This window comes from Scardinius erythrophthalmus (genome assembly GCF_964197995.2).
Source record: "Scardinius erythrophthalmus genome assembly, chromosome: 1".
NCBI lineage: Eukaryota > Metazoa > Chordata > Actinopteri > Cypriniformes > Leuciscidae > Scardinius > Scardinius erythrophthalmus.
The window spans coordinates 4,916,237-4,938,275 of NC_138221.1; the positions used below are offsets into that span (position 1 = coordinate 4,916,237).

General features: G+C 37.8%; 1 protein-coding gene across 2 annotated transcripts in view; it reads left to right on the forward strand.

The window, feature by feature from the left end:
• LOC308703142 (uncharacterized protein) overlaps positions 1-22,039 on the forward strand; it is an 88,934-nt gene that overhangs the window by 59,867 nt on the left and 7,028 nt on the right. Inside the window, exon 1 of one of the 2 annotated variants that reach the window (XM_081386452.1) lies at positions 17,990-18,250. The exons of the other annotated variant lie outside the window; for it this stretch is intronic. Within the exon in view, the coding sequence (XP_081242578.1) occupies positions 18,166-18,250 (85 nt within the window). The 5' untranslated portion in view covers positions 17,990-18,165. Of the gene's footprint in view, positions 1-17,989; positions 18,251-22,039 lie in introns of those variants that run through there. 2 annotated transcript variants of the gene reach the window in all.

Genomic DNA, 22,039 nt, shown 5'->3' on the forward strand with positions numbered 1-22,039 from the left:
AAGCAAACCTGTGAACGCCCCCATATCAGCTCGAGAAAACAAGTTTAATCATATCATTGTAGCCTACGTGTTTACACCATCTGGCAGCGCTGTGAGAAATAATAATAATGGAAAATCTACCTCAGAGTGCGGGTATTGCAGGAGAGAGGATTCGAATATTAGTAAGTTTTTTTTCCTTCTCAAGTTAATCGCGTTTCTGTGAATGAATGAACGGCAGCCGCAGAGATGCGCGCTGTTTATCACAGCTCGCAAAAAGACAGTTTAAATTTAAATTGCATCTCTGTGTGAATGAATGATGATGTTTTAGCAAACTGTATTGCTATACTGAGTTGGGTAAAAATCGACAGAAATATGTTGAAATAAAATGTAGGCTATTTGTATAAGAAACGTATTAAACTGAAAATTAACATTTATATGCCCTAATATTTCATAAAAACAATGTTACAGTCAGGCGTTTCTGTTTGTGAATGAATGTTTCGGTTTTAGCAAACTGTATTGCTATACTGAGTAAAAATCGACTGAAATATGTTGAAATAAAATGTATTTGTATAAGCAACGTATTAAACTGCAAATTAACATTTATATTTCTTATAATAAAAATGAAAGACCTATGTTACAGACATATGAAAGACAACATTTTGTTGATTAATTTTGGATAGATTATACATTTTTACTGTAAAATATCTGCCACCTCAAATAAGCTTTTGTTTGCCAATATTTGCTCATGTTAAATATAGTATGTTTTGTCAAAAATAAAGTTATCAAATAATCAATCAAATCCTTAACTTTGAAATATGTATGATAAAATGTATACTTTAGTTTTTACAAAGAAAGATTACACTTGAATTGTTGTTGTAATTGTAACCTTTTTAATAAAAAAATATATTTACAAGGTAGATGTAAACGAACTATTAAAAGGTAAATATAAGCCTTTTCTTTAAATAATTTTTATTGTGTTTTATTAGTGACAAATTTGGGGAGAGGATAAATATTCCAAAACTGAAAATACAGTATGAGAATTAACTGCACAATTGCTAGACATGTTTTCCTTGGATATTATTGGCCAAATTGCAAGCACTATATGTGGAAAAATAAAAAAGAATTGAGATGCTTGCAACTGTTGCTCTTGCATTCTTGTGGCTCAGTGACTCACCTGAATGAATGGCTAATTAAGTATGCAGGCCCCATTGTCTCCTCAAGTGTGAACCACTAAATATGCATGATCGTTGACGCCCACTCCGCATATTGCCTTTCCAAACAGAAAGTGCTTTGCAAAATTCAAATCAATGTATTGTGTTATGTGAATAAGGCAGGGTGATTTTCACATCATTTTGAAGAAAAAACACTAGGTGATGACATCCATTAGACAAAAGTCTTATTGGCACATATTTAGAATGTGTTTTATGGCCTTATTTCAGAAACTTTAGTTTTTAGTTTTTTCAATAACCATGCATAAACATTATTCTCTCAAAAATGCAGACATGTACATTCTTGTTGCTCACATATTATGGTAGCCCTGTTTGTGCTAAATAGTGTGTAATTTTTTTTTTGCCATTAACCCTCTGGGGTCTGGGCTGTTTTTGGGGTCCTTGAGATGTTCTGACATGCCCTGACATTTGTGCTTTTTTCAGTTGCTTATAATGATATTAATGGCAAAGGTGTAAATTCACTCTATGAAGCACAAACAGGGCTACCATAATATGTGAGCCACGTGTGTGTACATGTTTTCATTTTTGAGAGAGTAATGTTTATGCATGGTTATTGAAAAAACTAAAATTTCTGAAATAAGGCCACAAAACACATAGTAAATTTGTGTCAATCAGACTTTTGACTAATGGATGTCCTCGCCTAGAGTTTTTTCTTCAAAATTATGTGAAAATAGTCTTGCTTTATCGTTCACATAAAACCATACATTGATTTAAATTGATGTAAAACAGGTTTTGCTTGGAAAGCCAATATGCGAGGGGGCGTGATTGTTAAACAAAAGCTTATTTGATGTGGCAGTATATTCTACAGTAAAAACTGTACCCAAATCTAGTCAACAAAATGTTGTCTTTCATATTTCGCCTGACTGTAACGTTGTTTTTATGAAATATTAGGGCATATAAATGTTAATTTGCAGTTTAATACGTTCCTTATACAAATAGCCTACATTTTTTTTCAACATATTTCAGTTGATCTTTACTCATCTCAGTATAGCAATAGTTTGCTAAAACATCATCATTCATTCACACAGAAACGCGAGTGTGCGAGCTGTGGTAAACAGCGCGCATCTCTGCCGTTCATTCATTCAGACAGAAACGCGAATCTCTTGAGAAGGGAAAAAAAAACTCACTACAGTATTCCTTAGCTCAGTCGGATCCTTGCTCCTCGAAATACCTGCACTTCTGAGGTACATTTTCCATTATTATTATTCCTCACCGCGCTGCGAGACGGTGTAAACAAGTAGGCTACAATGATCTGATTAAACTTGTGTTTTCTCAAGCTGATATTGGGGCGTTCACAGTTTGCGTGGATTGCCTCAGCCATTTGCGTTTGAATAGCGCGCGCTTTCCGTGGGCGGAGTCACATTACAAGTAATTAGATGAGATGAGAACGACTGACATCTCTTTTCTTACAGATTACATGAACTGAGAATATTTGTTTTTTATATAAATTACTTAATTGAAAAGAAGAGAATTCAAGCTTCACGCCTGTGTGTCTGTATGCCTGATTGACTGAGTATTCGCTGAGTTATTGTTCATTTTCGGGCGCGTTTCAGAATGGACTACACTGACAGAGAGAAGGCAGAACTCGCTTTGTGTTTATTTTTTTTTATCTGGCAAAAAGCACAACACTTTGTTTTTATTGTGAGTATACACATAAATAATACACATTTAACAGAATCGATTGATGTATGAAACTTGTTTGTAAAATCAAAGTCAAAAGAGTATTTCGGGTCTCAATTCAACTGATAAGGAAAAAAGCGAGCAGATCACGCCGACGTGATTGCCGACCTCAGAGGGTTAAGCCAGCGAAAATATGTGCATATGCGAAGGTCACCATCTTTTTTCCAGCACAGAACCAGAGGTGATGCGAATTCACTTACTGACTTACGGATTATGCCCCTTTCCTCCATCTCGTTCAAAGCAACACGTAACTTCTGGTATTGTGAGGGGGGAACTCGTCTGTATGGTAAGCGAAATGGTCTCTCGTCAAACAGATGAATTCTGTGCACAAAGTCCTTGACTTCGCCACAATCAAGAGAATGTCTGGAAAAGATAGACTCATACTCAAGCACTAAATCACACAGTTTTGCCTTCCAGAATTCGTAAACTTCACATTTTTCTAAATCAACGGTCTCCAAACCACACTTTTGTAGCCTGTTGCTTAGAGTATCAGATTATCAGGCTCAGCTGCTGACTGCTGAATCAGCAGATCGAAGTGGAAGCCCAGGTTTTGTTTCGCACATTTCCTCCAACGCAATATAGGGGTAAACGTCGCCCACTCTGGTGTTTCGCCTCAGCGTCACAGGCTTGTTGCTAAGATTGATCAGCTTAAGAGGTATTCAGCCGTCACCCCAAAGCGGAGTGTCAATATGACACACTAGAACCTTCCTAGAGGCAGAACGGAGTCTAGATGGTTCCATCATAACGGTACTACCCGGTTGGCTACATGGGTAGTAGCAGGGTAGCTCTCATGGAAACCTCGGATGCCCCAACACCCGTGAAGAGACGACTCGACGCCTGTGAAGAGACTACTCAACGCTGGCGATATGTGATGCCCTAAATTTATACATGATTAACTAACTGTATTTTTATTCTATGTACATTTCTGAAATGCACTTTCTGTAAAGCTGCTTTGAAACAATATGTATTGTGAAAAGCGCTATACAAATAAATTTGAATTTAATTTAATTGAAAATTGAATTGAAGTTTAACTGTACCAACAATACTGAATGCTCAGGTAAATAGTAAACAAACTGTGTAAATCATTACTAATAAATGGTAGAAACAAACCAAATGCATGTAGCGGTTGGCCCTTTGCTGTAGATTTTCCATTTACTACATACAGTAGGCCCTCTGATTCCATGTATGGGGCACATCAGTGGCGGCTGCTGGTCTTTCAAAGAGGGGAAGCTCATTTTCGACCTACATCATAAAAATTATTTATTTATTTATACGTAAATTCTACGTTCCTTTTCAAGAAAATGCTCTGTGAAAAATTTATGTAATATAATAAAGGTATAAATAATATAAAAAAGTATAATAATAATAATAATAATAATGTTTTTTAATTATTTTAATTATTTTTGAATTATTACTACTAACAATATAAAAAATATAATAAGTAATAATATAATAAAGGCATAAATGTATAATTGTGTGAAACGTATTATGAAAATTGGCCAGCAATTTCGACAAGCAAATACCAAGAAATGATTGCAGCAGTTTGTCTTTGAAAAATCCGCGATGGGACTGAGCTCGAACAGCTTTTCAACATCAGCGACTTTTTATTGTATGAAATCGCTGTCAATCAAAAGGAGATGCAGCCTTTGAACAGACCCTCCAATCATCACGCAGAAGCCCGGAGTCCAGGCCAGCCCACTCCTCATTCACCCCCAGAGAAGCTGAATTTCCGTGGGCGGGACATAATCGCAGCATTTATCCAATGACCGTCTAGTTTCGAAGCGCTGAAAAAAAAACTGTTCAAAGCAGCCCCTTTGAAGTCTATGGAAGCAGTGCTTCAACAGGGAAATGCACTGTGACACTACGGGAATGAATGAGAAAGAAATCGATTCAGCCGACCTGCTATATGTAACTGATTCTGAACAAACTCGTCTTTGAGATGAACGTTTTCTAACGCATTTTCAGTCAATAAAATGTTAATACAATAGTACATATTTGACCATTCATTTTTTGACATTATAGGGGAAGCTGAGCTTCCCTTGCAGTCTTAAAGAAATCGCCACTGGGGCACATATATTTTATTCATATGACACAAACACAAGTAGACAAGACCCGTTTAGACAATGTTAGTATTTTTTATTTTTTTTTGTTTTTTTTTTTATTTTTAGCTGACAAAGCTAACGGCGTAAACATCCAGCTTAAGCTCGAGAGTGCTTTTCGGAAGCACTCGTCTGCCACCACACCCAATTAAGATGGCGTCTGTATCCTCTTCATTAACATTATCCTAAACACCATGTCCCCTCAATTCACTGATGACTGAATCACTTAAAGGGATACTTCAGGATTTAGCATTAAGCTTTGTATTAGTAGAAAACCTGTAGTATTTTCGAATTACCATGCTTTCCACCCTCATATCCCCCTGAGAGGAGAGATTTATGTATTTTTTGTCTGGAAAAAATCCTCCGATGACGCAAAAATCGTCATTTTGCGTCATCAGAGGTTTTTCTGGCCAGAGGCTAAAGACTACAGCCAGTAGAAGGAGCTGTTCCGCATGTTTTCAACCCGCCCATAGAGGGTGGGATCTCACTCACAGAATGTACACGCAGTGTCAGCTTTGGAAGCTAAGCTATCAGGCTCTTGTTCTGTGGAGAAAGCTGAGTAGTAAGGGTTACCATCCTCCTTTTCCTGGACTTGTCTGGCGGGCAAGATCGTTCAAAATGTCCGTGATTCAGCTTTTGCTTTCTGCGGTCGCCATTCATTGTTTACATGCACACCTTTTGTTTCAATCTAACTGAATTCATTCCGATTGGTGAATCTGAATGTAGTGTTTACATGAATGCTTAACAAGTGATCGGTTGATGTGCGTTTTACCATTGCTATGAAAATTCCCACTCCGTGAGAGATGCGAGACCCGGCGCGTCTCAGTAATGACGCCACCGGCCTCGCGCCGTTCTCCCGCGGCCATCAGCCTCGTCCTGCTCGCCACAGTAAACATAATGAATGGCGACTGTAGAACGCAAAGGCCGAATCCCGGACATTTTGGACGATCTCGAAATCCAGGGCAAACTCGTCACGGGGGCTCACTAAGTTAGTAGCCTAACCTTCTTGTTGTTTTCAACTGGGCTCTCTAACCGGTAGGCGTGGCTTGGGAGTGGCCTCCTAGGGCAGCGAAGCAAGTGCATTCTGGGAGTTGTTGTCTTTCATCCACATAAGCCAAAAATACATTTTCTGGCTTTTCTCAGTCTAGAAAGCTCCAAATTCAAAAATTTCTTCACATTTCTTCTACATAAATGACCTATTTTAAATACACATTCATCCTTCCAGAGGTGAATTATCCCTTTAATATATAGGCCATCGAGCCAGTGTCCAACATTGCTTTGACAGTGAGCGAATCATTAATAAGGACAGGTGTGTAGAAAAGTGTATCCAAGCATGCAATGCGTTGTGTATTTTGAAAGACGACTTTTTGGGACTCAGGACATATATTCTTAAAAGAGCTAAACAAAGCCTCGAAATCCGTATCCACTTTGAATTTTCAAAGTCACCCACACCGCCCCTCTCCAAATGTGGGTGAGTCAGTTTCCCTGACTGTTAGGTGACATTAATGCGGAAGTCGAATTTGGGAATTTCGCTGTGCAGTCACGTTTGGAGTGACCAGGAGCATGACATTTGAAACACAAATTATTAGATCTGCAGTGGTCGATTGTAGTGTGCGTTGTCACCACAAATCTTACAGTTCCTTGGACCAGCTAAGTTTCTACCATGCACTCTCTTAGAAGACACATACTCAGGTTTTCTCTCCTCCTTTGTCTTCAAGACCTCGATCAACTGAGCCAGCATGTCAGCCATCCTATTCAGACCGGGCTGGTCCTTTGCATCCCGTTTAGATTCACCTGGCCCATTGGTCCACTGCTTGAGACACATTAGTGTAGACTCAGAGACAACGTTAGGATTTCCACAACTTTGTATGGCTGTGTGCATTTTGACTGATTGGATAGACATTGGGGCTTGCTCTGGAAGCCGTCTAAGAGCTCTTGTACATCTTTTGCAGTCCAGCATTCTAACGGCCGTACTTTAAAAATGCGTGCCAGGTCAGGGTCTGGGCAATTTCTCACAAATATCATTGCAACTTTAGGATTTAAATTGTTCATTCTTCTGCCCTGTCCCCTGAGACACTCGCCAGCTATATCCGCTGCTTTATTAAGGCGAAGCCAGTAATCAACAGGGTTTTCGCCATGTTTAGGCAATGTGCGGGTTGAAATCATATCAACCCATTCCTGAATGTCACATCTGCCCAAACCATCCCCCCTAAATACTGGTGGACTTTTTTCATCTGATTTCAGAATGACATTTAACTGTGACAAATCAAGGTTGGCACATTGAGAGCCTGTGGTGTTATTACCATTATTGGTTCTGGCAAATTCGCCCCTGACAAAAGTCTGGCCGTGACTGAATCACCAATTTGCCGGCCCAATTCTTTAACTAAGGCACCAAGTTCACTGGCATCTTGGTCACCTGATTTCCCTACATTACATGGCTTTGGGGTAGAAGTAATAGGGAGGGTCTTGTTTACATCATGAGTCACAGTACCAACAGTAATGTCAGTTTTATAGCCAGTTTCACCCAACCCTGGCTTGGTATCCGAAAACTGCATCAGATATTTACCCCGTCTCATCCCAAAAAAGGAACTATCTGCACCACCCTCAGTCATTCTTAAAGATGAAATGCTTAAAATAGTCTAGAACTAATCACAAGAAAAACCGAGATCAATCAAAAACAATAATCATCATTCAACTCTTGTTACTTATCTGCAGTTGATTTTGTTTTCTCTCTTTTTAAAAATCCATCGAGAAAAAAATGTCTTTAACTGGGAAATCTGGCAACCGCAGTCTGATTGACCAATTGAATCACGCGATGTCTTTGCTGCTTTCTGCCGTAGTCTTCGTCGATCCCTTGGTGATCGGCCTTGCGTTTGATCACGGACGGGAATCACGGCACCATTGTGACCCCCTCTAATTCTTTCTTTTGACCCTTCCAGAAAGGACCACACAAAGACGTATGCTGAGCTCAATCATCGCAGGTTTACTGAGAACATATGTAATGACACCAAACAGACGTGAATTACAGCTCATCCGGTCACATAACTGTCAAAATAAATATAAGTGTAAAAATAAACAACAAGAAAATACAGATATAGAAACACAATGAATACCATGCACTCTTAATGTGCTCGACAATGAGTTTCGGTGTAAAGTTCAACTGGGACTGCACTACTGTCGGTCACAGAAGCCCTACGGATCGCAAAAGCTGCTTCCAAATCTTCAGTCCTCATTCTCCTGGATCTGTCTGCTGCCTTCGACACTGTGAATCATCAGATCCTCATGTCCACCCTCTCAACACTGGGCATCACAGGAACTTCCCTCCACTGGTTTGAGTCCTATCTCACAGGTAGGTCCTTCAAGTTCGCATGGAGAGGTGAGGTATCCAGAACTCATCAACTGACCACAGGGGTTCCTCAGGGTTCAGTTCTTGGTCCCCTCCTCTTCTCCATCTACACCACATCACTGGGACACATCATACAAGCACACAGCTTCTCCTACCACTGCTATGCTGATGACACACAGCTCTTCCTCTCATTTCAAACAGATGATCCCACAGTAGCTGCACGGGTCTCAAGCTGTCTGGCGGACATCTCCACATGGATGAAGGAACATCACCTGCAGCTCAACCTGGCAAAGACTGAGCTTCTCGTCCTCCCTGCCAATCCGTCTCTACAGCACGACTTCACTATCCAGCTAGATTCATCATCAATCACCCCATCAAGGCCGGTCAGAAATCTTGGAGTAACGTTTGATGACCAGCTGACCTTCACAGATCACATTTCAAAGACAGCTCGATCATGCAGGTTTGCACTGCACAACATCAGGAAGATCAGGCCTTTCCTAACTGAGCATGCAACACAACTTCTCGTCCAGGCCCTGGTCATTTCTAGGCTTGACTACTGCAATGCTCTTCTGGCTGGACTTCCTTCATGTGCAACTAAACCTCTACAGATGATCCAAAATGCTGCAGCTCGTCTTGTCTTCAACGAGCCCAAGAGGGCACACGTCACTCCTCTGTTCATCTCTCTGCACTGGCTACCTCTCGCTGCTCGCATCAAATTCAAGGCATTGACGCTTGCTTACAGATCTATCACAGGCTCAGCTCCCTCCTACCTTCACTCACTACTACGAGCCTACATCCCTACCAGAAGCCTACGATCGGTCAACGAGCGACGGCTCGTGGTTCCATCACAGAAAGCCACAAAATCACTTTCCAGAACATTCTCATTCACAGTTCCATGCTGGTGGAACACTCTCCCCACCCTCATCCGGAATGCAGAATCCCTGACAACATTCAAAAGACAGCTGAAAACCCATCTCTTACGTGAGCACTTAACCACATAAAAAAAAATAACCCTCCCCTTTCCCTCTAAAACCTCACTTATCGGGCCTATACTACCCTGTATAAAGGCTGAACTTCGTATCTTGAGCACTTCTTGCGTTGTTTTTTGTTTTTGCCTCTTCATGACTCGCTTAATCTAGTCCTAATTTGTAAGTCGCTTTAGATAAAAGCGTCTGCTAAATGACTAAATGTAAATGTAAGTTAATTTTCCATCAATTCCATGTCTCTCATGACTCAAATTTTAAATAAAACACTTTTAAAATAATTATTTTGACCTTAAAGACAAACACAATTATCTCTGACAACATTTAATTTCTGTTTGACCGGAGAGAGATTTTCCACCTACCATTCTCCTCAACAGCTTGCATAAAACTGAGGAGAAGATGGCCTACTTTATTGATAGTTTACCCTAATCGCCTGTAGGTGTCCCCATATCCCTTTCTTTTAGATGCACTTAATACATTGTATTCAATGAATATTTTAGAATTGTTTTACAACATTAACAAACAATTTTGGCACAATTCATAATCAATTTATTTTCCGTTACACATGCAGTGGAGAAACCACATCACCGCATGCATTGTTAAAATAGTCCAACAGACTACAGTGGCTCAACCTTAAAGTCCGCGTGAACCGGAAGTTGCAAACAACTTTTCTCCAGTGTTGTGACGCATTTCCCAGTGAAACGGAATATTGAACAGAGGGCAGGGTTTTACTCTAGCGCTCCTCCTCTCCATCTCTGCTCATAGCAGACTAACGGTTTGAGGGGAGTGGTTAAGCGTTGCCCAAACCAATTCCTCAAACCTACGTCATCAGAGAAGGTCCTCCAATGCAGAGGGGAGGGGCATTTTCAGATTTTGATTAAAGATTACGAAGCCAAAACATTTTTTTGTGTGGATTGACTTGCATGGATGAATTGTTCACCACAAAACGATCAATTTAGGCAAACAAAGTAAATATGATCAATTTTGATTTCATGTGGACTTTAAGTTTATCAAGCGATGAGAGTACTCCGCTCTCCCCCTACGTAATATTTACATATGATTTGAGAGTTTACTTGAATAAATACCTAAAATTTAAAAGGAGTGCATCATGCCTGACCCCTACATGAACACTTTTGGTTTTGTGACTGTAAGTCATTCTCTTCAAATGTTATTGAAGTTAGAAACGTGTATGCCAATTATCTTATGTAACTGTATAGACGGTCCCTAAATTTGCGAACGTCAAACTTTATGCCAGTTAATCTCCAAAAGCCCCAAGTGAAAAAAAGTACTTCAGTGTATTTCAAATATATTTATATTTCCGATAGTGTGTTGAAAATGTACACAAGGCAGGGCGCGTTTACACAAATTCTACTTTTTGTAAATATATAAAAAGTATCTTAAGATAAAGGTCTGAGGCACTCAGGAGGATGAAGATTAAAAAGCCTTTATTAATCCATGGCTAGTCTCATAAAAATAAAAACATGCCTACGTGTTTCAGCCAACAAGGCTTTCGTCAGGGCTTGAAGTGTTTCGACAAACAGCTCACTTCCTTATTAAGACCAGTAATCAATAACAGCTGCTTAGGTTGAGCAGGTAGGAAGTCACATGATTGAATGACTAGTGTCACAAAAATTACTTACAATCATTATTCCTGTTAAATTTAACTACAGAGAAAAAAGCATATATTTCTACTAAAATTACACTAAGAAAAAAAAAAAAACTTAAATGATTAAACTAGTGAATTTGACTACAGAGAAAAAATATACATTTCTACAAAAATTAAACTAGAGAAAAAAAAAAACTTAAAAGTAGTGTTAAATTACAAAAAAGGAACAAAATCTAGTTCTTCATTTAGACCAGGGAAACATGTAGCTTTCAAAGTGTAAATCCAAAATGATTCTCTTTGCAAGAGTTTCTTTTGCCTATCACCTCCTTTAATTGAGTTTTCAATATGCTCTGTGCCTATAATTTTAAGGGAGTTACAACTTCCATGGTTTGCATCTTTATAATGTACTGCCATAGGATATTGAGTATTTCCAGATCTTATTGCGTATTTATGCTCTGCAAGTCTTACCTTTAATTTACGCTTAGTTCTCCCGAAGTAAAAGCAACCACATGGGCATACCAGTCTGTAAACTACATATGAAGTATTGCAATCAATGAACGGATTTATGTAAAACTTACGTCCAGAGGAGATGTCAATGAAAAAATTAGCATTAGCCATATTGTTGCAATAATTACAGTGTCCATACTTATAGTTACCTTTTCTGGTAGAGAGCCATGTTTTTTATTGTATGGGGGGAAGATGACTTTGAACCAGTTTATCATTTAAGCTTGGTGCTCGTCTAAAGCTGATGGTTGGAGCGTCTGGAAGGGCTTCCCTAAGAACACTATCACTTTTCAATAAATCCCAATTTCTTTCAATAATTCGTTTAATTTTGTTTGCATGATTACTGTATTGCTTCACAAAGTATACATTGTCTGATCTTTGTTGATTTTTCTCTTTCGAAACTAGCAGTTGTTCTCTTGGGAGGCATTTTGCCTTGTTGTACGCTCTGAGTATAGTACTTTTTTGATATCCTCTTGTTTTAAATCTCTGACACATATCTTGAGCATTTCTTTCAAATTCTTCTTCTGTATCACAGATACGTTTAAGTCTTTGAAATTGGCCATAAGGGATATTTTTTTTTTTGCGATCGGTTGTTTTTCGAAAAATAGAAGTATGTAAATCTCCATTAGCTTCTTTAGTGATTTTAAGATCTAAGAAGTTAATTTCAGATGAAGAAAAGTCAAGGCTTAACTTAAAACTTCTGTTAGTGTTGTTCAGATATGAATGGAATTGAAGCAGTTCGGTTTCTGAACCAGACCAGAACAGAATGATATCGTCGATATATCTTCATCACCATATCATCTTATCAGCAAAAATATTACGATCAGAATATACAAATTTTTCTTCCCAAGTTCCCATAAAGAGATTTGAATAGTTAGGTGCAAAACACGCTCCCATTGCTGTACCCATTTTTTGTTTAAAGAATTGATTTTGAAACAAAAAGGCATTATTGTATAAAGTCCATTTTGCCAACTTAAGGATGAAGGAAGAAGGGGGCATTTGTTCTGAATGTCTCTTTTCCAAGTAATGGGATAGCGCATCTAGTCCTTCTGTGTGGTCAATGTTCGTATACAGTGCTTCCACGTCCATGGTAACCAGAAGTGCGGATCCAATGTTCTGTATATCCTTAATTTTGTTCAGTACATGCGTGGTGTCTTGAATGAAGGAAGGCAGTTCTGATACAAATGGTTTAATAAAGAAGTCTACAAATTGAGAGGCTGGTTCGGTGATTGATTCATTTCCACTATTGGTCTATATAAAAAGTATACTGGCATTACGCTTTCATGCTAACACTTTAAACACACTTTAAAATAAAGATGCAAGCATCTTAAGTGAAATAATTGATTGGACTGATTTTTCTTTTAAACTGACTAACTATTTTGGAGGGAATTTCTTATTTTTGTTGTAGTTTTCTGTGTGATTTTTGGAGTGTTAAAATAAATGTTTTGATACTGCTTTTGCAAAAACAAAGTAAAAAATAAATGTTCATCTCCTGTTATTTCTCCCGAAAAAAAAAAACTCCTGTAGCCTAATTTGCTTGACCATCAAACTTAATTTTAAAATCACTGATCTATTGAATCAATAAGACCTAATATAACGGTGGGATCGTACTAGAGCGGCGAAAAGCTTTCAGATGCCTTGCTCCCTTTGACTCAACACTGGAACAGCTAATCTTCAAGCATGTTGTGGTGTTTCCAGCGATGCAGCCGAAAATCAGCTGTTCCAGTGTTAAGTCAATGGGAGAGCGAGGCGACGAATGTTTTCCTCGCCGCTCTAGTGGGATCGCGCCGCATAGGTCATAATAATTATTTCGGGTTTACGTTGGCTTGCGGTCGGCGATCATTCTAATGCCACCATCTTCCCGATATCTTGCCGATTAGCTACCGATCTCCATAAGACATCTCACCGAGGCACTTTATGTCGGGCAGGCACACGCGCCCCAACGTCGGCAAGAGCTAATTTGTTTTCTCAAAAATAACAAAAACAACGACTTTATTCAGCATTGTATTCTCTTCGGGTCTGTTGTCAATCCGCGTTCACGACTCCGCAGTGACGCTGCTGACGTGTTATCTGGTGCGCCCGAGCTTCGTTTACAGTCTGAGGGAGACGCACGATGTATTCAAGCTATTCTACATTGTTTGAATTTTGGTATTGCTATATTTTTTAAAATGGTGCGTAAGTGTGCATGTCACGGATGTCCTAATCGCCAATACGTCAGCAGCTTCACTGCGGAGTCATGAACGGGGATTAACAACAGACCCGGAAGAGAATACAATGCTCACGCCCTGCCTCTTTTCCTATTTTCTGTTATCCGAGAGTGACGCAAGGCCAAGATGGCGATGGCCAGCTCTGCCTACTTTAGGCTTCAAAAATGCTCTTCAGCCTACAAAACTACGGGTGATGTCACGGACACTACGTCCATATTTTTTTACAGTCTATGATCTAAACATAACAGTAGCTTTCTACTTTTATCTTGGGTTTCAACAAAAGGAAATTCTACAGGTGCTAATCTACCAACATGTCTTTACTATTTGTCTTAGGACGCTACAGAATAAACTGAGCCGGACTTTACAAACCAAAACTCTTTTCAGACTGGATGGAGGTGATCCTCCTCTGCTTATTCTGACTATTTTGTGCTTCACTTGAAAAAGTTACACCAGCTCCTTTTTCGCCAGTTCCTTATTCGTCGAACTATTCGTTCCACCTTAAAAATGTTGGATGGTTGTTAACCCCTCCCCCTCAGGCCAAGCGACCACTCAATGAATTGCAGTTTAACTCACTTCCGTGTTGGTTTCAAGAGAGAGACGGGGAGGTTGCCGTTTGGTTTAGATATATGAGGCAGTTTGACTAGAGCATTTCCTTACAAAAAAAAAACTTCTACAGAAAACTGTATTAATGGATTAATGATTATTTTTTTTACATTTCTTTATACCACACAAACATAACTACAAGCCGTGTACATTATCAGGCACATACCTCCCCCCTTCCGTTATGTAAGTTTATATATTTTCTTTTTTCTTTTCCCTTTTGCTTTTACCCCTGCAGCTATCACTTCATACATACACATAGGCCTACACTATTCACACTCATGCATAACATGTTTCCAAACCCTCAAACACCTTAAACGTGACCAACTAATGTAAATCTCAGATCAACAAATAGAAATTGCTCAAGATCATTCCATTCAATCAATAATAATATGTTCTTGTGTTTGTCAACTGTCTTGTCTCTCTGTTGTCTGTCACTGTCGTTTCTTATATGTCACGTGTCACACTCTGTACGTGGTGCTATAATCCCCCTTCCCCTTATGTACCCAGGGCCTCACTAAACTGGGTGAATGGTTACACACTGTATATAAATCTTTTGTCTGTATTGTAACATTTTGTGTATATACTTTGCTTTATTAAAAAAAAAGTTGTCCTCCGAAGAGGGGGGTGGGCAACTTCGGTCCTGGAGGGCCAATGTCCTACAGAGTTTAGCTTCAACCCTAATCAAACCCAGCCACAAACACACAATCAAACACACACAAGCTAATCAACGTCCTCAGGATTACTAGAAAGTTACAGGCAGGTGATTTTTTCAGGGTTGGAGCTAAACTCTGTAGGACAGTGGCCCTCCAGGACCGAAGTTGCCCATCCCTGAATATATATATATATATATATATATATATATATATATATATATATATATATATATATATATATATATATATATATATATATATATGTGTGTGTGTGCAGGGCCGGTTCTAGACATTAGGAGGCCCTAGGCAAAATTCATGTTGGAGGCCCCCCACCCCCAATAAAAAAACACTTGAAACAAATATGATTCCTAACCTTTTTATTTATACAACATTTAATTTTAAAAGCAGTATATTTTTACTTACACAGTACATAAGTTTGGACACATTACTATTTTTAATGTTTTTGAAAGAAGTCTCTTATGCTCATCAAGCCTGGATTTATTTGATCAAAAATACAGAAAAATAATATAGTGAAAATAGTTAAAATTTAAAATAATGGTTTTCTATTTTACTATACTTTATATTTCTGTGATGCAAAGCTGAATTTAGTGCCACGTGATCATTCTGATTTATTATGTTAGAAATGGTGCTTAATATTTATTTTATAACCTGTGATACTTTTTTTCAGGATCTTTGATTATTAAAAAGTTGTTTTAAAAAAGTCTTCACTGTCACTTTTTATATATTTAACACATCCTTGCTGAATATTCCTGTTTTTTTTTCTCTGTATTTTTGATCAAATAAATGCAGGCTTGTAGAGCATAATAATAAACTTCTTTCAAAAACATTAAAAATAGTAATGGGTCCAGACTTTTACCGGTACTGTATGTACATATTAATCAAACTTTATCTAAGGTAATCTCTTTTTTGTTTAATGAAGATGTTATTGTTGTTGTTGTTATTTTGCTGTTTTATTCAATTTATTCACAGTTCCAGAATCCCACTTCAGTAGATGAGCATAAGTGATTTTATATTGCATTGCTACCTTAAATATGCTATACACAAATCAAGTGGAAGAGAAAGACACGATCGCTACTGAGCAGAAAAAAATATATAAAGTGATATTATTGGCGTAATGTCAGGAATCTAATCATCAGCAGAATTTAGAAGATAGACCCATAGATATGAGATCCTTTATTTGAAACATTTAAAAATGTTGTAGTGTGTTGGCTTTTTAACTTAGAATACAGACGTCTTGTCTTTTAATTGTGTAGCTTTTTTACTAGTCAGCTCCCGACGCGATGTTATTCATTGTACGCGCAAATTCAAAGCGTCGCGTCTTGGGCACGTTACGCTCGCGCTCTTTTAAACTCGTAATAAAGCGGTGAATGATTTTTCCAGAAATGACGCTGATCTACAGTACAAGTTTATATTTAGAATACATTGCAATCACTCCAAAATAGATGACGACAACTAACACATCCATGCTGTATGAGATGTGCTTCTTTGTGTGCTTATTAGGCTTTTGCCTCGCAGCACCTGATGGATGCGTTCTTTACACATACTTTCAGAAGCCGGCACCCGCTTTGTAACGGACACATTAATTGGTTTAACTGTAGTAATGTAACAGTCTATGGTTAAGATAAACATCGTCACTATTTTTAGTTAATAAATAAATATTGAAATAAATTGTAGATAGGACATTTGTACATTTTTTTTTTTTTTTTGTCCCTCTGTCTGGGCCCCATCCCGCCAATCGGGCCCTAGGCACGTGCCTAGTTTGCCTTTGCGTTAATCCGGCTCTGCGTGTGTGTGTGTGTGTGTGTGTGTGTGTGTGTGTGTGTGTGTGTCAAAAATCACATTACATTAAATCACATTAAATTTTCCATACTTTTAAAAATACATTTAGTAAGAAATGGAACTTAAATACAAAATAAGTACTCTGGCTGAATTTACCACGTAGTTTATGTGACGAGTGTATGTTGTTACACTAGATTATTGATATAATTTAATCAATAACAGTATTATTTTATGGGACTCTTATTTTGAAAACATTTGTTTTCGAAGTTGCACAGTTGTCAATGGTCATGTGATCATAAACTTAATAATTTGCGTTGGTTTCAATTCTTCATACATGTATATTTCTTATTTTTGTATTGTTTTTGGTTTCATTCTTGATAAATATTTCTGCACTAGATTAAGGAAGCACTATTACGTAAGCGTCGTCATGCGTGAGGGTGATGCTGATGCAATTTGCGCGCACTCTCTTTCGCTGGATTTCGTTGCGAGAGGTACGTTTTTCATCTGCTCCTCAGAGAAGTGAGTAAATGTGCTTTATTGAGTGTTGTATATGTAATGAGTTTATTTGTTGTCTTTTCTGTACTAAGAGATCAACAATCTGGGTTATAAATGTTATAAGAGTATGTTTGATCGAAGTACGAATTTGATTAATGGCCGCTGTTGCTTGTGCGGTAGGCTATGCTTGTGAGTTTAGAACAACATATTTTTCGTTAAAACATTTACAGTTGAATGTTGAGTTATACATTTGTAATTGTGTAAAGTTGTGGCTAGTCCAGAAATGCCAATTGCTTAAGTGTGATCGTGTCTGTTATTTCTTTTGACACAGGTATGTAGATGGATCATTACTATTGTTATTTTTTCTATATTTCTTATTTTTATTTCTTTTATTATTATTGAATTTATTTCTATAATTGTTAAGTGCTCTCTTTCGCTGGATGTCGTGGCGAGAGGCACGGCTAGTCCAGAAATGTCAATTACCTGTGGTTAAGTGTGATCGTGTCTGTTATTTCTTTCGACACAGACACAGTGAGGCTGAGAGTAAAGAAAAACAAAAGTACATAGTTGTGTGGGATCTCTTTCTTTAAAATCAAACACAATGCAGAAGAAAACCCACTACACTTACACCATTTATAGAAGCAGACAAGATAATTTTTACATGAGTATATATTTTTACTGTTCAATGAAAAACGCTGCCCGGTCCACAGCCTCATAATTCCCGTACAACTGTTCCTTTAAAACTACAGCCAAAAGCACTGAGGGGGAGGGGTTTACAACCATCCAACATTTTTAAGGTGGAACGAATAGTTCGACGAATAAGGAACTGGCGAAAAAGGAGCTGGAGTCAGCCTCTCACCTTTAGTAACTGGAGTCACTTCGGTTCTAAAATAATAATAATGGAAGGCTACTAGTAAAGCTGAATCTGCGTGGCCCTGATTGGCTGCGGGGGTGTCCCGTACGCGCGTGCTTTGGAGGCCGATGACGTCACCGCTCGCTCGCGCCGTCTCTTCCCTCATTGAGAGTTTCTGCATCGAGTCTTCTGAGGCAAGGAGAGCAGTTCACGGTATTTCTCATATTTACACAACACTCACACACACTTTATACAGTTTGATTAAGCGACAGGCTCGTTTCTGTGTTGTTTTCATCGATCACAGTGATACAGTTCGTGCGTCTTTTCTGGCGTCTTCCTTCTGAAATAAACATTTAGTGCAGCAGCAGCGAGCATGAGGAGAATATGTTGAGTTCATTCAGACCTGAGCGAGTTTGTGTTCGTTTGTGTGATTGTCTCGATGTTTGGAGTGAGAACTGTTACTGAATGTAAAGTTAAAGTTTGAGATCTGTGAGGGGAATTGGTGGGATTCGATCTCAAGTGTTTCTGTTGCCGTTTTCATGTTTACCTTTATTTATTTTTGTCGACATTTATCTTTGACAGATTACATTTACTTATTAAAATTTATGTAGACACTTTATATTGCCCCTGTATGAACGTGGGAAATTTCAAATCTATTCAGGCATGGGAATATAGATAAATATTAGGCTAAGTCTGACACAGGAAATGTTACATTTTCTTTATTATAGACATTTTTATTAAATTTTTATACATTTATTATAGCATATTTATTACTTTTAAGAGTTTTATGACCATTGTCAGTTTCTGTACGTATATGAGTAACATGTTAATGATGGAATTACTTTATTGCAATCAATAGTTATTATAAAGTCGAACTATATTTAGATTCGCATATTATGGTGTTGTAGTTATTTGCCTGAAGAGGTTAATAATTTAGAGAGGTTATTTAATTATTTTGTTTTATTATTGATGATTTATGTTATATTTTGAGATATATTTCAATATAGCAGTTTTACAGGCTTTTATCATGTATCCTGATTCAAATAATGTGTTTCTAACAGCAAACACTCAGAATAAAGTGAGATGATCTGCTGATGACCCTGAATGGCTTGTTGAATGAGTGTTGATAGTCTGAGGCTCATCAATATTAACAGATCTGCTGAAAACGCTCTTTATTTCATGACAATAGTTCCTGTTTTCACCTCATTTATTATGCTGATGTCTTCAGATCTCCTGTAAATTGTCACTTAAAGCTCATTTCATTGGTGTCAGCAGACTGAGGGGATTTGTTGCCTACTATACGTTTATTTGCGTCTTTATGCTTTTAACTGTTTTCCATACCATTATTTATATTGGAAGAATTTCAATTATTATATTCTTTTCTATATTTCTAGATACCTCTAGATACCCGTGTCACGCGCAGCTCTTAAAGAGATAGTAGCAATAGTAAACAAGCTGCTGCTTGTCCTTAAAGGGATAGTTCACCCAAAAATAAAAATTATCTCATCATTTACGCACTCAAATGTTGTTCCAAACCTGTATTAATTTCCTTCTAATATTTTCTAATATTTTTCTAATATTAATATTTTGAAGAATGTGGCTATCCAAACTGTAGCTGGTCCCCATTGACTTCCATGGGAGAAAAATATACTATGGAAGTCACTGGGGTACATCAACTGTTTGGTTACCCACATTCTTCCAAATAACTTTTATTTTCAACAGAAGAAAGAAACTTATTCGAGTTTAAAACAACTTGAGAGTAAATTATGATAATTTGATTTTTTTAGGAGAACTATCCCTTTAATCTTAATAAAACAACAAAATGCAAAGAGAAAATCACTCACTGCTCCTGACTGATAACTTTAATAGTAGCTTTAATAAGTATCAATGTATAATTTATAAATGAACTCTGTTTTGTTTTATTTTCATATTTGTACATTTAATTACTTTCTGCAATGCTACTGTTAAATACACCTACTGAAGCTGAAAACATAAAACACTGTTCAACCTCTTTAATTTGTATATTATGTTGTGTATATGTAATGTGTATCTTTAATCTTAATATTTAAAGGGGCACTATGCAGCTTTCTGTTTTTGTCAAACAGCGACCCCTAGAGTCGCTGTGGAGTACTTGTATTTAACGTTACTGTCGTAAATAGCACTCGCGCAGAGCCGTCTCTGTACTCACGTCCTGATCCCTTCCGCCCTCTATACCGGTACCTGTTCAATAGGATGGAAGCTGTAATGAGTGGAAATAAGGTGTGGCCCCTTTAAGAGCTGCGCGCGCCCTGTTGAACTGTCGTCGGCAGTCTGTGTTGTATCATGAGCACCTCGAACACCCGTATGCGGGTTATTTCAGTTTGATGCTCATTCTTATCCTACTTTTGTTTATCAAGTAAAGATGTGGATGGTAGAACAGGTGACAGACAGTTACACGAGTTCGACTGGGGAATAAAGTGCAAGTTGTGAGATGCCAATCGCCTCCGTGAGTCTGTCTGGCTCTCGGTAATAACCATCTGTGAGCTATCCCTATTTCTCCTCCTGACAGAACGCGTTACAAAGCGTCGGACATCGAACAAGCACAGATAACGTCTGAAGATGTCTACTAGTCCATCAACAAGAACGATATTTACTCGAGTCTGACTCCTTGCTCGGTCAGTCTGCCGTTTCCTTTCTTTTCTTTCGTCCTCTGACAAAGCTTCCCTAGCTTTGTGTGCAGTGCCGTAAAGCAATTTGTTACATCGCGAGACCTGATATCACGCGATACTTCCTGACACGACCCGCCGTCCCAAAGTTGCAAGGGTGTTTTTTCCGCTCACAGGCGCTCGGGGGATGCGCGACGACCACCATTCAACCCGAAACAAGTCATATAACTATTCCAATGACTCCGAAGCTGTTCGGTTAAGGTAAAAAAGTGACTTAGTGCACCTTTAATAGCAAAGAAAATAATGACAAATATTTTTATCTTCACCCCTGTCTGCCATTTTTTTATTTTGTTACCTTAGGCATTGTTTTTAGAATTATGGACATTAGATTGGCTGTAATGCTCAGTCACAAAATAGTAAAACCAACATAAAAAGAATTGTGATAAAATCGTTAATTGTGATTTTCCTGAAAAAAATTGTGATATGATATTTTTGCCATATCGCACCCCTATGTATAAGAGTAATGACTAATTATTTTTTAACACTTGAAATTTATAATTATGTTTAATTATATGCTCTGAACACCACAGCAACCTTAATTGACAGAATAGCTGTATTATTTTTTGAATATACTTCTTAAATTAAGAATCTGAAATAAGAATGATGACTGTTAGTCTCCATGTTCATGTCAATTACAAGATAAGGATATTATCTTCTCTATGATAGGCTGCAATTTGCATAGCCTGATTTACAGAATATGATGCTGCATGAATGGTGGCCTACAAAGTATTTGGAAAAGTTGTTTGATTTCATATTAGGCCTGCCGGTGTGTTCCTATTAAAATAATGAATACAGGCTACTTCAGACATTTCGTCCCCTTGGAATTATAAGGTTCCATCTGACATTTTTGTCAAAATTGAGTTATTCACATATTCTTATTCTGTGACAACTTATTTACATTATGTGATGTTTTTTTTTTAAGTTGTTTACATTTTGGGACTTTTTATTGAAAAAACAAAAAGGTTCTATCTACAAAGTCGAACTCTAACTTGGCTCTATAAGGTTCTATCTGCGTGAGCCAATCAGCACTTCGAATGGACAGAAGAGGACCAATCAAAAAATGAGTCGTAAAGAGTATAAGTCTGTGTTTTAAAAAATGAGTCACAGAGAGTATTATAGTTCTGTGTTTTAAAAAAATGAGTTTTTGAGACCTTGAAAAAATTAGACCTTTTTTGTGATTATATAGTCAGTGAATCATTTTTCAATGATTATTAAACTTTATGAATTAATTTGCTGATGCATGTCTGTTTTCTTGCAGTTTTTAAAGTCTTAAAATGTCTTAATTTTTACAATATTA